Raw genomic sequence first — 17,661 nt, 5'->3', positions numbered from 1 at the left:
GCTTTATAACCATATTAACTCCTCTCTTTTTCCTAGCTGAGTTTATTGAAGATGTTGAGTTAATGTTTTCAAACTGCTTTGAATACAACCCTCGTAATACAAGTGAAGCAAAAGCTGGAACTAGACTTCAAGCATTTTTCCACATTCAAGCTCAAAAGCTTGGACTGCATATTACACCTAGCAATGTAGACCACACTATGCCTCCAGCTGCAAAAAAGTCACGAATATAACTTTGTCCTTTTAAAGGATTTATTTTGAGAAAAACCTAATGCTGTTCGTGAAAATGGAATAATTAATCACGCTACAAAGCAGTAATACAATAACAACTATTTAACCACCTTGAAGTGTGGCCTGCACTATGTTCTCAGATTTTAATATTAAGTACTCAGGAGAATGTAGGAAAGATTTTCTTTGCTACAATTTTGTTCACTGTCTGTTTGATGTATTGGATACAGTACTGGTTTACAGAGGTATTTACATATTTTAAAGATCATTCATGTGTCCAAGGATCAAGTATTTTGCAAAAATAATTTTTTCTATGCCTTTGACTTGTTTTTTATCTTTTACCCTTTTTTAGACTGTGGCATTGTGGGGGTTTTATTAATATAAATAAAATTTTCTACTTTAACATAGTTTAAAAACTGTAAATGATTAAAAATTATTTTATGAGCACATCTTTTGAACACTACACATGAATGAATGAGTACAATTTTTTTGTATATCATTAAAAATGCTGTACCAGTGCTAACTGGAGGTATTCAGTTGGAATTTTTTAAGTAGATATTTATTTAGTATTCAAAGAGATTTGTGAATTTGTTTTTGTATTTATAAAATTTGTACCTGGAAAAAGTTCCTTAAATTTAAAAAAAAATTTTCTGTGTTTTTGTTTATTCCTCTTTTTCTAATGATCAGCTGAAAAAGGTAACACCCTCCCTTTTTTCCCTAGCAGTTCTTCCAGCGATAATTAGCTTTTACAGAACTGTATTGTAAGTTTCAATGTACAACTTTTTAAGTGTACAAATAAAATGATACATTTTTCAAAGTATTATGGTTTTGTGGAATTCATTGCATTAATCTGTGCCCTCAGTTAAAGCCTTTTTAACAGATAAAGGCTTCTTGAATTTTCTTAACATTTTAGAAATAAGGTGGATTTTGAGCACAGCTACATCTGAATTATCAAGGCCAAAATAAATCATAACTTAGGAGGGGTAGGTATTCAATAACACTGAGTTCAGATATTTTTGCTCATCTGCTTTTCTTGTGCATGCAATCTGTTTTCATAGCAGCTAGTATGGAATATAGCTACTATAGCAATAGTGGTAATGGCTCTAAAATTTAGCACAAACTAGGTTCATTCTATCTCTTGTAGGAAATTACTCATATTAAAAATTAGTGGATATAAGAGGCCAACAAGGCAATGAATGCAGGTATGGCTTTCTATCTACCACAGCCTTGTTTTGGTCTGATGTTCTGATAACCATGTTAGTAGGTGCTGGAATTGAATAGGATTAGTCTTTTCTGCCCAAGAAGCCTACAAGTTTTGGACTCATACTAGCCTCAATATTTGGTCTATGGGAGTCTGTTTTTCCCTAGAAAGGAGTTTCCTAGCAGCTTGGGTAGCCTGGAGTTGAACCTTCAGATTATTACTATTTATGCCTTTAACAATTTCTTCAACAGACCAAAGTGCAGAATGCAAAGTGCATTCATATGATATTTTTGAGGTTTGTGTTTATTAAACAATCCTTCACTGTGGATTTGAACATCATCAGATTAGAAGTTAGGAAACATTTAATCAGTGAATTATAAAAGAAACTGTGCCAGGTATATGTTTATAGAGATATTGTAGTAAAAAATAGTACCCACAGAAGAGAAAAAATGTTGTGGGTTCTATTTTTACTACAATGTGAATTTCAGGAAATTCAAGCAAATTATAAAATTGTAAAATCAGTATCATGTATTTTATTCTGAATTTGCCAAATAACAAAGTAGATATTTACATTTATAGAACTAAAAATATGCCTGAAATACAACATGTATATGTTGTATATAAAATACAACTTTCTTTTTCTTGTGTAAAGTGACTATTTTGATGTCTTCTTCATTATACTTATTCTAAATCTCTTTCCTCATCCCAGAAAGGTATTCCAAATGACAAAAAGTGCTTTTTAGAAACAGAAAAAAATCAGCACAACCACAAACACTGGGAGAAAAAAATTCCAAAGCATGCAGTGCAGAGGCACCTATATATGGACTTTCTGCCTCCATGAAGTAGGTATCCTATCAAATCTATTCATTCATTTCTCTCATTACTAATACTTGTAACATTCTTTCATATGATTGTGAATATTTTGCAGTTTTTCTTTATAGAAGTGTTTGTTTCTTTTGATACAAACATCTTTTTTTTTTTTTTAATTATAACTTTTTTTTGACAGAACCCATGCCAGGGTAATTTTTTACAACATTATCCCTTGCACTCACTTCTGTTCCGATTTTTCCCCTCTTTCCCTCTATTCCCTCCCCTAGATGGCAAGCAGTCCTATATACGTTAAATATGTTGCAATATATGCTAGATACAATATATGTGTGCAGAACCGAACAGTTCTCTTGTTGCACGGGGAGAATTGGATTCAGAAGTTAAAAATAACTCAGGAAGAAAAACAAAAATGCAAACAGTTTACATTCATTTCCCAGTGTTCTTTCTTTGTGTGTAGCTGCTTCTGTCCATCATTGATCAGTTGGAACTGAGTTAGGTCTCTTTGTCAAAGAAATCTACTTCCATCAGAATACATCTTCATACAGTGTTGTTGTTGAAGTATATAATGATCTCCTCGTTCTGCTCATTTCACTTAGCATCAGTTCATGTAAGTCTCTCCAAGCCTCTCTGTATTCATCCTGCTGGTCATTTCTTACAGAACAATAATATTCCATAACATTCATATACCACAATTTACCCAGCCATTCTCCAATTGATGGGCATCCATTCATTTTCCAGTTTCTAGTTACTATAAACAGGGCTGCCACAAACATTTTGGCACATACAGGTCCCTTTCCCTTCTTTAGTATCTCTTTGGGGTATGAGCCCAGTAGAAACACTGCTGGATCAAAGGATATGCACAGTTTGATAACTTTTGGGGCGTAATTCCAGATTGCTTTCCAGAATGGTTGGATTCGTTCACAACTCCACCAACAATGCATCAGTGTCCCAGTTTTCCTGCATCCCCTCCAGCATTCCATATTATCTTTCCCTGTCATTCTAGCCAAGTGTGTAGTGGTATCTCAGATTTGTCTTAATTTGCATTTCTCTGATTAATAGTGATTTGGAACCCTTTCATATGAGTGGTAATAGTTTCAATTTCATCATCTGAAAATTGTCTGTTCATATCCTTTGGCTTGATTTCTTATAAATTAGAGTCAGTTCTCTATATATTTAGGAAATGAAGCCTTTATCAGAACCTTTAACTGTAAAGATGTTTTCCCAGTTTGTTGCTTCCCTTCTAATCTTGTTTGCATTAGTTTTGTTTGTACAAAGGCTTTTTAATTTGATATAATCAAAATTTTCTGTTTTGTGATCAGTAATGGTCTCTAGTTCATCTTTGGTCACAAATTTCTTCCTCCTCCACAAGTCTGAGAGATAAACCATCCTATGTTCCTCTAATTTATTTATAATCTCATTCTTTATGCCTAGGTCATGGACCCATTTTGATCTTATCTTGGTATATGGTGTTAAGTGTGGGTCCATGCCTAATTTCTGCCATACTAATTTCCAATTATCCCAGCAATTTTTGTCAAATAATGAATTCTTATTTCAAAAAGTTAGGATCTTTGGGTTTGTCAAATGCTAGATTGCTATAGTTGACTGTTCTGTCTTTGTGAACCTAATCTGTTTCACTGATCAACTAATCTATTTCTTAGCCAATACCAAATGGTTTTGGTGACTGCTGCTTTATAATAAAGTTTTAGATCAGGTACAGCTAGGCCACCTTCATTTGATTTTTTTTTTCATTAATTCCCTTGAGATTCTCAACCTTTTATTGTTCCATATGAATTTTGTTATTTTTTCTAGATCATTAAAATATTTTTTTTTGTAAGTCTGATTGGTATAGCACTAAATAAATAGATTAGTTTAGGGAGTATTGTCATCTTTATTATATTCGCTCGGCCTATCCAAGAGCATTTAATAATTTTCCAATTATTTAAGTCTGACTTTATTTATGTGGAAAGTTTTTTATAATTTTGCTCATATAATTCCTGACTTTCCTTTGGTAGACAGATTCCCAAATATATTATGCTATCGACAGTTATTTTGAATGGAATTTCTTTTTGTATCTCTTGCTGTTGGATTTTGTTGGTGAGATACAAACATTTTTTTTGGAGAATAATAATTAGTCTTAGGTATGCATTTATTTGTTGTTATACAAATTGAATACCAAACCCTCATCAAAGAAATTTGATAGATTTTTTTTTACCATTCAACCATTTTCCTTTTTTATTCTACATATATTAATTTTGTGAAAAGCGCAAGCTTTTTTATTAGTCATCTTTCCTATCTTTTATAATTGCCTTTGTTTCTTGGTTCTATAATTGTTGAGAAGTATATGTAATCTGTTTTTCTTGTTTCTTTTTTTAATCTTTTAATGTTAAGGTCATTCATTTAGAACAATTGTAGAAAAAGCCCAACTTAGGCCAGAATACCACTTTTCCCAGAAGTTTTTAATCATATATGGAGTTTTTCCCTAGGTAATTTTTGTTTTCTACTTTGTTAATTGTTTATTCCCTTGATTATCATTATTTATTCCATTGATATCTATGTCTTTTTTTAAACCAGTTCAGGTGGTTTTTAATGAGTGCTATATATTATAAGTCTGAAAGTGCTTTTGACCCTTTCTTTGTTCCTTTTTGTTCTACTTTTCAGTATTTCCCATGATATTCTAGAATTCTAATTTTTCTAAATGAATTTTGTCATCCAATTCTGTAAAGTGTAATTTGATTTATATACCATTAAAATTACAAATTAATTTTGAAATTATTATATTATTTTAAATTGTTTGTTTAAGGAGCACTTTGTAATTCAATTTCTGAAAATATTTTATATGTTTTAGTCATTTGATCCTCAAATATTTTATTTATTTTGTAGTTATTTGCAATGTGATTTCACTTTGTTTTAGGTTTCTGTTATATTGTTAATTATATAGGAATGCTGTTGATTTATTTTGTAGTTTACAGTTTTGCTGAAATTATTCTCTCCATTCGTGTCTTTGCTAATGACATTTAATTTCCCAAATAAGTCACCATATCATCAGCTAATATAAATAATTGATCTCTTTTTTACCTATTGTTATGTCATGAATTTTTCTCTTATTGCTACAATTAGTATTTGCAGAACTATATCAAAGAATAATGGGGAGAGTGGGCATCCTGATTTCACTTTTGTATTTATTGGAAAAAATTCTGTAAATCCCCATCACATATGATACTTACTTTTGGTTTCCTTCTGTGCTTATAGATTTTGGGGTGTTCAACAGAAAAGAGTACTTTGTCAAAAAACATTTTCTGCATCTATTGGCGATCATTGGTTTGGGGATATTTGGGTTTTAAATGTTTAAATTATTAATTTTCCCCACTAATATTGAACTCTTTTGCATCTCTGATATAAATCTCACTTGATCATAATATTTATTGGATAAATTGTGGTATTCTGATAACAATTTTATTTAAATATTTTGAATTCATGTTCATTATACTTAAAATTTTTTCCCCTGTGTTTGGCTTTCCCTGGTTTAGCTATTAGGACTGTGTATGTCTTCTAAAAGGATTTGGGTTTTTTTCCTTTGATAGTTCTTTTATAATTTATATTTTCTTTTCTAAGATTGGTTTTCTGATAGTTTAACGCATATGTTATATTTTTGAAGTTGTTTTACTGTTGCTATTGTGTCATGTGTTTTGTTTAGAGGATGTTTCTATGTGAAACTATATGTTTCAATTTTTTTTTTCCATTTTGGTGATTTCACCTTATTCATTTGCTATTTTATTTCATTTGATTTTCTGCTCTTTTAAATCAGATTAACTAAAGATTTATCAATTTTGTTAGTCATTTTTCAGAACCTAACTTTATCTGTTTTCATTTCCAGTTTATCTGTTTCCTCTATAATTTTTTAATATCTCCTTCTTTGTGCTTATTTTACCTTTGTTTATTTCATCATCTTAGTTTTAAAAATGCATAATCAGTTCATTTTTCTGTATTGTTAATGTATGTAAGGATATGATATTTCCCTGAGGAGTTCTTGAGCTGCACATCTTAGAACTTTTGTCATTGTTTCATTATTTTCATTATGTAAAGGTCTTTAAAGAATATATGAGCTTTTTCTACCTTTTTACATTGGTTTGCAAGATCTCTGGGCCCCTGATACATTCTTGAGTTTTACAAAAGTCCCCACAGAATGGAGAATTGGATTACAGGAGTTGGCACTTACCTTCTATCACTAGAATTTCCCTGGGTATATCACACATGCTTCTTTTTTCCCCATTCCTGTCCCATTCTGTATATATACTCTCTTATATTATAAGACTTACAAAAGGTGTAAACCTGTAGGCGCAGGGTATTTCCTGCTTTTGGCTAAAATGCCCCATTGCTGCCTCTTCACGGTTATCCTCCCATTCTTCCACCATCACCCCTGTACATTATGTACATTTAGAAAAACATTTCTGCTGTTGCTTTGTTGCTGTGCTTGACGACTACATTTTTTTCAGTTCTGTTTTTCTTTCTGTTCCAAGTGCTTTTTTTTTAATGTCTTTTTTTTCTTGTATGTTGAAGCTAAGATTTTCAGGGTGTGCTGCAAAAACTTTGCTCTTCAGAACCCATTATTTCATTTCTTCCTAACTTTTCCAGTGAGAATATAATAGTTATGCATTATTCAAATTTCTTTTCTTTGTATTTGAAGGTATTAAGATATTCTTTATTCTGATCCCTTCTAAAATTTATTTGAGTTGAATGTCTTGAAGTTTGCTGCCTTCTTTTTTTTCTGAAGGTGATCTAATTGAAGCTGATTTCAATTACTACATCATTTTCTATGTTCAACTCTGAGCCAGTGCTATTATTTCCTGAATTAAGATAGTTTTTTCCCTGGGTTTTTTGTTTGTTTTGGTGCTGTTGTGTTCTTCTAGGACAGGGCTTCTTAAACTTTTCCCATTTGTGATTCCATTTTTACCTGAGAAATTTTTATGCAACCCAAGTATTTTGCAAAAGAGATTTGCCAATCAAACATTTAATGATAATAAATAGGAGGAGGATTCTAGGAAGATGTGAAGTAGTAAATTTCAAGTTCTCCTGATTTCCCTCCACAAATAGAACAAATTTCTGCCTCAGGGCAATAGAGACCAAGTGAAGTAAAAAATCAAGAAGACTTTGGGTAGAACTGGGGTACTCCTGATAAAATTTTAGAAAATCTGAAGAAAGGCCCATTTACCTATCTGAAATGCAAACATCTCCTGGCTTGCTGTACAGAAACATCAAGCAGGGACCTCTTGGAATAGCCGAGTGTGACTGAAGCCTCAGCAGGAACCACAAAGACTTTCATCTTCTGGACTGTTGTGGAGTTGAGATTTAAGTCCTGAGAAGACTGAGTTAATCTGTACTCAGCTTGACCCAGCTGTGCTGCTGAGATAGGCCTTGGACAAGGAGTGCACAGTGGGTGCAGAAGCAGTGGAACAGGGACTGTGCTGTGCTGGCTATGGGTACCTACAAGAGGGTTGAGCTCTTGATTTGGAGTTCCTGGTCAGAGTGGAAAGCTAAAGGGAAGCTTGAGACATTATTTCCCTACCCCATTGCTTAGACCAATAACTCTTACATTAAAAAAAAAAAAGTGAACCTCAAAGAAGAAAGAACCTCACCATTGAAATTTATTATGGGAACAGGGAAGAACAGGATTCATCTTCAGAGAAGGACACTTTAGTTAAAAAAGAAACAAACAAAAAAAAACTTCTGTCCCAAGGAGTAACAGGAAATGGCTCCCTGCCCAGAAAGAATTTATAGAAAGAACTCAAAAAAAGATTCAAAAATCAAATGAGAGACATTAAGAAAAAATGAAGGGAAGAAAATAAAACTATCCAAGAAAAACAAGCTTATGAAAAACAGAGGTATAGAGTCTCAAAGATGAAAATAATGTTTTAAAAATCAGAATTGGGCAAAAGAAGCCTGTGAGAGAAATAACAAAACAGATTATAAAGAATGTGAAAATAGAACAGAATGTGAAAACTTTTTATAAAAAATCCAACAGATATGGAAATCAAGAAGAGAAAATATAACAATAAATTACAGAAAGTTCTGACCAAAAAGAGAACCTTGATACAATAATTCAGGAAATAATACAAGAAAATTGTTCTAAAGTGATAGAACATGAGGGGAAGTAGAAATATGAAAAAAATCCATCAATCACCCACCACCTTAAAGAGATCTTATGGGGAAATATGGCAGGAATATCATTGCCAAATTTTGAAACCCTCAGATCAAAGAGAAAATTTTGCAAAACACAAGAAAAAAAAAAAAAACTATTCTGGATTATATGCTGGAGCTATAAGATTTAGCAGCAGCTTACACAATACTACTGCAGGTCCTGAAATCATATCTACTGACAATCAAAAGAACTAGACCTACTAGGTCTACAGCCAAAAATATCATATCCAGCAAAATTATCTATAATCCTGAATGAGAAAAAAATGGACATTCAATAAACTTTATAGGACTTTCTAATCAAATCTGAAATTAAAAGAAAATTTAGCATGTAAGAGGCAAAATGAAAGGTCAATTTTAAGAAACTTAACATGGACAAACTGTTTAAATACGGACAGATTATATTTTTTATATGTGTGTGTGTATGTGTATATATATGTATATATATATGTGTATATATATACATATATACACACATGTATAGATATATAAAACTGACATCAACAATAGGGGATAGCTCAAAAGAAAAATTGGCAGAGTTCAGGTAAAAATAGCAATCATTTTATAAAAACAAGGTACAGAGGATAGACACAGAGGGTAGGAGGCCTTATAATTTTGAAAAGCTACTTACATTTGAAGTGGGGAAGTAGTGCCTCAAACTTCCCGTCAACTCTCCACTTTGACCAGGAACTCCAAAACAATAGCGTATTGTAGTTTCAGATTTTATTCATATTCCACAGAGATAACTGTCTCATCAGGTGGATTTTCAGTCATTTTCTCTGCTTATATTTAGGGTCTTTGAGTTGTTTTTATTCCCTCCCCTTGGTAATTCCTTCACCTTTATTTTCCACTTTAACTTCTCCTTTTACTTGGTCCTTTTTAATAGTGGTTTTCTTAGAGGCTGGGTCTCAGCTTCTTCACAGACTGGGCAGTTCACATTTCAGCAGCCTAGATTTATGCCTTAAGTGATTTTTAGAGTGGTTAGAAATGGCCATAGCTCCAGTCTTCACCCCATCACCCCCCTACACACATAGCCACACTATTGTGTTCTGCTAGAATTCTTACAAGATGCTAAATCAGTGGAATGAATAGATAGAAACAATGGTTTTTTAGCAGGGTGTTTAACAGTATGCTTAACAAGATGTACTTGGTACTTTAAATTTAGAGTTCCACAAGATTCACACCTTTAAGAGAGCATATATAAGAAGGAGCTCTCAAGCCCATTAAAGAGAAAGCCCAGTCTTGGTGGTGGAGACAGATTCTCATTCCATTTTCCACCTTTGTGGTAGATGGAAGCTGAAGCTAGAAAGGCAAAGGACTAGCAGCAAGAACTCTTGAGAACCAAGGAGAGAGATAGGCCTCTAAGAAAGCCAAGCGGGCCCAAGGAAGGACAGGACTTAGACAGAAACAATAAAGGATTTGGACTTTAACTCCTCACTGCATTTGAGGTGATTATTACACTGAACTGAAAGTAGGCTGCCTCCAGAAGCCCCCCCAAGAAACCTGTACTCAGATAAGATTATATTTTACAGAAGAACATTACAGTGTTCTGTTCTGGTATCTTCTTGGTTTGCCACCCAGCAATTTAAAACTTACCAATGCTAGTGTTATAGAATTGGTGGTTATCTTGGAAGGATTTTGTTCCTAGAGAGCTGAATTGGGATTGATTGGCTGGCTGTTATGTCTAGGCAAATTTCTGCAGTGAGCGGGGGGAAAAAGGAGGGGAAGTTGAGCATAAATTGGTGAGCATTGGTTCATTGGTTTTGAGGTTGGTTTGTTTTTTTTAATATAACTTGGATTATGGGTGTTATAGACAATGGAGACGAAGTTGCTTAATCTTTGGTACGTAATTTCTCTTTTGGAGACATTTGATAGATTGTGGGCAATCAGGAAAAATGTCTAGTCCATCTTGTGACTCATTTAACTCATTTAAGAGAGAAGTTCTTTTCTTTTTAAATATTTCATTAGTTCACCTTTGAAGTTGCTTTGCTTATATGTGATTCTTATCTTAACTTGGCAATTTTTTTAAATGCCTTTATGATTTCCCCTTTTATTTTCTTTCATTTTGGGGTGCAACTGTATTCCTATACTACCTTAACTCTTCCACATTTATTGGGAAAAAAAAGAAAACCCTTGTAAAATGTGCATAATTAAGAAAAATAAAATTTCACACTGGCTATGTCTCATATCTTTAATGTTATTCTGTCTTAAGCTTAGTAGTATTTGTCATCACAAGTGTCCAGTTTTGAGATCCTCTACACAAAATCTTAACTAAAGATATGTTCATCCTTTGTCCTCTAATTTCTTTATTATGTGACCTTTTATGTCTTAATCCATTTGGAGCTTATTTTGTTATATTGCATATGTGGGGTATATACCTAATTTTTATCAGATGGCTTTTCATTTTACTTCAGAAATTTTGTCAAATGAGTTCTTCCCTAGAACTGATAGTTTTGAATCAGTCAATTCATAAACTTTTATTGAGTGTCTACTGTATTAGGTGCTGTGCTTAATGCTCAAATCTTCAAGGAACTCACAAGAAGGTGGATTCTAAGGGATTAAGAAGAGTGAGAGATAGTTGGAAAAACTATTGTAGCTGGCCTTTGCAAAGAGTTTAGCTACAAAGTGCAGAAGAAATATAGGATAATTATATAATTATAAAATATTATAGGATAATAGTTACAGATAAAAAGATCAAGTAATGTTTTGTTTTGTTTTTTTGCTGAGGCATTTAGGTTTAAGTGACTTGCCCAGGTTCACACAGCTAGGAAGCCTTAAATGTCTGAGACCAGATTTGAACTCAAGTCCTCCTGACTTCAGGGTTGTTGCTCTATCCACTGCATCACCTAGTGCCCCTGTCAAGTAGTATTTTTTGAGGATGAAGAGAATAATGAGGGCAGGAGTTGAGGAAAATTGTAACTTACATATTGAATTTGTTGAAGGAAGAAGAATGAATGAATGACCTATAGGTCTAGACAGAACAATTACTGGATTTTGATTGGGTATTTAATCTTAAAGGAGACAGGATGACTTAAGTGATGGGGATAGGGGAAAGGTTCTCCCAACTTTGCCAATGAACTGAGGGGAATGAATGAAAGTGTAACTACTATTGTAAAAAGTGACCAGGGAGGATATGTCTTTAGGGAGGAACCTGGGTTATTAGAAGAATGGAAGAATAAAAGCTTTAATATGAAGAGAAATTTGTTTCCTATGGAGCTGACATTCCAGAGGTAGTTATAGTGGTAGGGAAAGGAGATGACTTCACTGGGAACAGTGGGGTTCAGAATTCCTCCATCATCATGGAAGGCATTACTCCCCAAAATGGCTAGAGTCCCTCTCTTTACAAATATATATATTCTTCCTCTTCCCTCAAAGGATAAGCACAGCAAGAAGTGGAAGGCCTGAGGTCAAAGGAAAGGTTGTTTATTTTTGTATTGGAGAACTTCCAATACAGTTGGAAGTTCTCCACAATATAGGTGCATGATGTGGGCAGTTAGACAGTTTCTCATGATGGCAACAGAAGGTAAAAGTAGTTCCTTTGGTCTGGTACAGATGGAAGTTGTACCACTTGTCTCTAGCACCTTTCCTTCAGGAACAAGTGCAGCAGGCACAAATTCACGATCAGAGGAAGGTAAGAGAAAACAGAAAGAATAAATATTTATATAGTGTTTATTATGTACTAAGCACTTTGCAAATATCTTATTCAATCCTCACAACAACCCTGTGGTATAATTCCTTATAAGAAGAGCTAATTTATTAAATTTGTACATGCTTTTTGTTGTACAATGTAGCACATGCTAATGTATGTATAGTAAATGAATTTGGTCAGCCACAAGAACATAAAATCCTTCAAAGAAATGGTACAAATTCAGGACTGAGACTGGCTACATTAGTATTTAAAATGTGTCGAATTCAGCTGATCTGAGCTATTTTCCACACAATTTTTTTAATGAGTTGCTTTAGGACCCCTAAAATAATTATATGAATGGTATATTGATACATAATTTGTCTTTGATCTGCTGATCATTTCAGAATTAGAACTCTCTTAATATTGTTAGATGAGAAAGATAAGTAATTAGAAATCTCTTGATGTTGTTAAAGATAAATATTTTTCCTATGTAATTATAAATGGACACTTTTATAGTCTTTATCTCTCTCTGCTCTCTCTTTCTCCCCCCCCCCCCAAAAAAAAAATATAGAAAGAATATTGTACTACAGAGGTCACGGCAACAGTACTCAGCCAAACTTGATCAAATCACTTACCATTAATAAAAATTGCTGCTGAGCCTTTCTGTGAATTGATTCAGCATAAAAAGTTAAATTCTAGCATTTTGTTAAAAAAAAAACAAAAAACTTGAATTTAAAATAATTGAGAATTGTAAGAAATGATTTGTGATGAGGAGCATGAGGAGATCTATGTCCTGATGCAAAGGACCCTGAAGTAAATAGAAAAAATAACTACTTGATAGTTACATAGATACTAAATGTTTACGGTTGGATTTGAATTCAAATCAGGTTTCCTGATTTCAGTCCCAGCACTCTTTGCATTATACCACCTACCTACCCTATCAAAGACTAGATTTAAAGAAAAAAGCTATCTTAATCCTATTTTTTAAGCCACACCAAATTGTCTTGATGATTGATTACAGTATAGTTTGCGATCTGGTAAAAGTGACCCCCTTCTTTTTCCCTTGAGATTTTTGACTTTTTTTGTTATTAGAAGAACTAATTTAGGTAGTGTTGTTATTTTTATTGACTGTTTTACCTAATAGTGATGAAATATTCAGTTCTGCCATGAAGATCTTTCTATAGTTGTATGCATGTAGTTTCTGTTTTTTTGTCTGTTTTGGTAGGCTCCCAAGTATTTCATATATTACATAGTTATTTTTAATGAAATGTCTTTTCCTCCATCTGAATTTTATCAGTAATAAAAGTTATTAAAAAGAGATCTTCTTACTCTCCTAAAAGTTACTCAGTTTATTTTTTAGCTGAAGGGGCAGGTTCTCAATTTGGGTCTGTGAATTTAAATTTTTAAAAAGATTATATTTCAGTATAATGGTTTCCTTTATGAATTTATTTTATGCATTTACAATTTTTAGATTTATTATGAGAAGGCTTCACCAGAGTAGCAACAGGATCCATGACACAAAATAATTAAGAATCCCTACTCTATTAGACTGTCATATCATCTGCAAAAAGCATTTGTTTTGTTCTTTGCTTGTACTTAATGCCATTGATTTCTTTTTTCTTGCCCTTTTGCTGTAGTCATAATATCTAGCACTCTGTTACAGACAACTGATGCTTGTAAATGTAGCTCTAGCCTTTCTACGTTACATGATTTTGGTTCTTCAATTTAGATATAAAATAAAGTATTCATCTATTCCTATTCTTTTTGGTGTTATTTTTTGTTAATATTATGTTATATTTTGCTTATATTGATTTTATATATTGAAACTTGTACATTATCTTATTTTTTGTTTTGAAATATATTATTGTAGCCTTTTAATATATATTTTTTAATTTCAGTATTTTTATTTTTTATATATATAGTTTTATTATAGTTTTATTTCTCTTGTTTTCCTTCTCCCTTGTTTGGGGATCCAGATCATATTTGAATCACAGAAATTGAAAGTATCCATTCTTTTCCTGTTTTTACAAACAGATTATGTAATATTAGAATTATTCTTTGAATAATAGATTCATATAAATCTATTTTCCCCCTTTAGGAGTTCCTTTATGACTTCTCAATAGTTTTGTAAATATTTATCCTTTTATTGTTTCTAGATTTTTTGGCATGTAATTGGGCAAAACGCTTACTGATATTTTGCTTTCCCATCTTCTAAAGTTTTTTCTTAGTTATTTTTGATATAATTAGATTTTCAAAACTTTTGAAATCTGATTAGCTCTTTTAGTTTTAGTTATGTTGTTGGTTGTTTTTAAAACCAACTCTTTCCTACCTACAATTTGGATTTTTGTTCAGAAGGGCTTCCAATCTTATTAATATTTTGTTTTCAGATTTTCTACTTTTTTTTTGTTCATTGCTGCTTTTCTGGTTTTTTTTAAAAAATCATGTCCAATTTGTTGATCTCTTATTTCTGTTCAGAAAACCAGGATTGGCCATTTCTAACACCACACACACACACACATTCCACAGTCTTCCACCTGTGAAGAAAAGTGATGTTTTCTTTACTTTTCTGTGGACAAACTTGGTTGATGCATGTATATTTCATAATTGAGAATGTTTAGAAATAAAATGTTGTGCTCACAAAAGTCCAAACATTAATAGGAAAGTATTAACCAGTATTAGAAGGCATGGGCCTCTCAATAATCAGACATACCTTACAACCCAAGCAATCTTTCATATAGTCTGATTATTTAAATCCATTTCATAATGTATGTAAAACTAAAATTGTGATTGGTCCATAATCATGTGGAATTATAAAAGGGCTCTTACAGAGTTTTTGGTGACAGGGACACAGAATTCTTCAAAAGTCCATTGCTATCACTCAGAGCCGAGCAGAGCGGAGAGGGGGTGGGGCGTGATCGCAGCCGTTTCTGAGGGGAGAGCTTTGCTACAGGATTAGATACTTTGCTCCGGCAGCAAGTCAGCAGCCCAGCAGAGAAGCTAAAAACACCGAGGGTGAAGAATACAACCCCAAACAGCTGGAGTCTCTCGGGACCTGGCCACCCCTCCCCCACAGTGTCTCAGCGCGCTAGGATCTCAGAGCGCAGGCACCGTAGCACAGTAGGACCCGTGCCTCACGGCTACCCTGCCCCTCCCCCAAAGAAAGCAGCCTCCATTCAAGGGTTTTTTTTTTCTTCTGTTTCTTTGATAGTTTGTCTTTGATTATTAGACAGAATGAGCAAGAAACTGAAAAAGAATTTAACCCTTGACAGCTTCTATACAGATAAAGAGCAGACTCCAAATCCTGAGGAGACTAAAAACAAACAGTCCCCAGGTGAATCCCCAAAGGAGGAGATCATATGTTCCTCAGCACAGATGAATCTCATGGAGGAAATTAAAAAGGCTCTCACAAGGGAGCTAGAAGAAAAATGGGAAAAGGAGAGGGAGGCTTTGCAAAAGGAGAGGGAGACTTGGCAAAAGCAGAGTGAGGCTCTGCAAAAAGAGAGGGAGGCTTGGCAAAAGAGCCTGGAGAAGTCAGTTAAAGAGAGAGTGGATAAAGAAACCAAATCCTTGAAAAATAGGATTGGTGAACTGGGAAACAAAATTGGCGAAATGGAAAAAAATTCCACAGAACAAAAGAACTCAATTGGACAATTAGAAAAAGATCTTAAAAAAGTGAGTGAAGAAAATACCTCACTGAAAATCAGTGTCGAACAATAGGAATTGAATGACTCGAGGAGACAAGAAGAATCAGTCAAGCAAATCCAAAAAAAATCAAACAATGGAAAAGAATGTGAAATACCTTCTGGGGAAGACAACAGACCTGGAAAACAGATCCAGGAGAGACAACCTGAGAATCATCAGACTTCCATAAAAGTATGATGAAAAAAAGAGCCTGGACACTATTTTCCAGGAAATTATCAAAGAGAACTGCCCAGAAGTCATAGAAACAGAAGGTAAAATAGACATTGAAAGAATTCATTGATCCCCTACTGAAAGGGATCCTAAAATCAAAACACCAAGGAATATAGTGGCCAAATGCCAGAACCCTCAGGCGAAAGAAAAAATACTGCAAGCAGCTAGAAAAACCCAATTCAAGTATCAAGGAGCCACAATAAGGATCACCCAGGATCTGGCAGCATCCACATTAAAGGAACGAAGGGCCTGGAATATGATATTCCGAAAGGCTAAGGAACTTGGTATGCAACCAAAAATAACTTACCCAGCGAGATTGAGCATCTTTTTCCAGGGAAGAAGATGGACATTCAACGAAGTAAGCGAATTTCACCTATTTTTGATGAAAAAGCCAGAACTTAACAAAAAATTTGATCTACAAGCACAGAACTCAAGAGAAATCTAAAAAGGTAAAGATTAATCTTGGGAACTATATTTCGGCTATAAAGATGTATAAAGAATACATGTATACCTTGTTCTAGAAACTAGATGTGGAAAGGACATTGTATCAGAAAAAAGGGAAAGTGGGGGTACTACATTTCATGAAGAGGCAAAGAAAACCTATTATATCTGAGAGAAAGAATGGAGAGGGATGAATATATCAGCTCAAAAGAATGAGATTTTCCCTGGATTCTAACTGAAACCAAGATGGGAAATCAATCAGTGAGGATCCTTTCTTTGTACATTTTTGGGGAAATATGCTCCAAATATTTTGGGGAAAATATTTTAAATTGCCATACCATCTTAATAAATTACTTTTCTAAAAAAAAAAAAAAAAAAAAAAAAAGTCCATTGCTATCTATACTAGAGAAACTCAATGCTGGGAAAAGTATCTCATGAACATAATGAATCATGCTTCATTCATCATCTTTATCTCCTTCAAGAAGCAGGTTCACTCAATATTACATGCATAATCTCCTATCAGTATTATATTGCTAAAACCTATACCAAAAAATTCTAAATCTTAGCCTTTAGAACTTAATTACAATGATTGTGAATGTGATTGGTACCAGTCAATCAATCATCAGTTTCACATAACATAATTTTCCTTATTATCTAAAATTTATCTTTTGACGATTGCTTTGAGAACATTCTTCCACCAAGTTTTTCATGTGGGTCATATTTTTAGTTTAACCCTTCTCAATTTAACTCTGAATTAATCTTTATGGAGACATCATGGCATAGTAAATAGAGAGCTGACCTCAGAGTAAGAAGAAGAAAAATTGAATATAAGTTGCTCTTGACAATCCTGCTAGTTTATACCATTGGCGATAAAAGTTTTAAGGGTTGTGTTTCAAAACTTTGCTTGTAAATTAGTTGTTTGGGATAGAACACTGCATTTTTTTCCTCCCCAAAACAAATGAGTGAAATCATTTCTACACCATTCCTTGATCCCTTTATCTTACTCTGCAAACTTAAGCTTTAGATCATTTCCACCATCTTCCCCCTTAGCTTTTTATGCATATTGAACAAAGAGAAAATCACAAAACTATGCTGACTTGTTCATTACAAATTTATTTTAAGTAATTGAATCCTCATTGTTATAAAGTAATCCTTTTACACTCCTAATTATCTGAGTATTACATTCACCACAGTAGATCTAATCAACCTTTTACCTTCTCAAAACTCACTCAAC

General features: G+C 33.4%; 1 protein-coding gene across 4 annotated transcripts in view; it reads left to right on the top strand.

Annotated features, from left to right (window-relative positions):
• Positions 1–1,045, top strand: part of BAZ1A (bromodomain adjacent to zinc finger domain 1A) — a 109,747-nt gene extending 108,702 nt beyond the window's left edge. For all 4 annotated transcript variants that reach the window (XM_051977974.1, XM_051977972.1, XM_051977973.1 and 1 more), the window contains one exon: positions 37–1,045. In XM_051977974.1, coding sequence (XP_051833934.1) covers positions 37–230 — 194 coding nt within the window. In that variant the 3' untranslated portion in view covers positions 231–1,045. The remainder of the gene's footprint in view (positions 1–36) is intronic.
• The last annotated feature ends 16,616 nt before the right edge of the window (positions 1,046–17,661 follow it).

Source organism: Antechinus flavipes, chromosome 2 (genome assembly GCF_016432865.1).
Source record: "Antechinus flavipes isolate AdamAnt ecotype Samford, QLD, Australia chromosome 2, AdamAnt_v2, whole genome shotgun sequence".
In the NCBI taxonomy this organism is placed as follows: Eukaryota; Metazoa; Chordata; class Mammalia; order Dasyuromorphia; family Dasyuridae; genus Antechinus; species Antechinus flavipes.
Note: the sequence above shows the minus strand (reverse complement) of the source record. Positions and strands in the feature narration are given on the sequence as shown.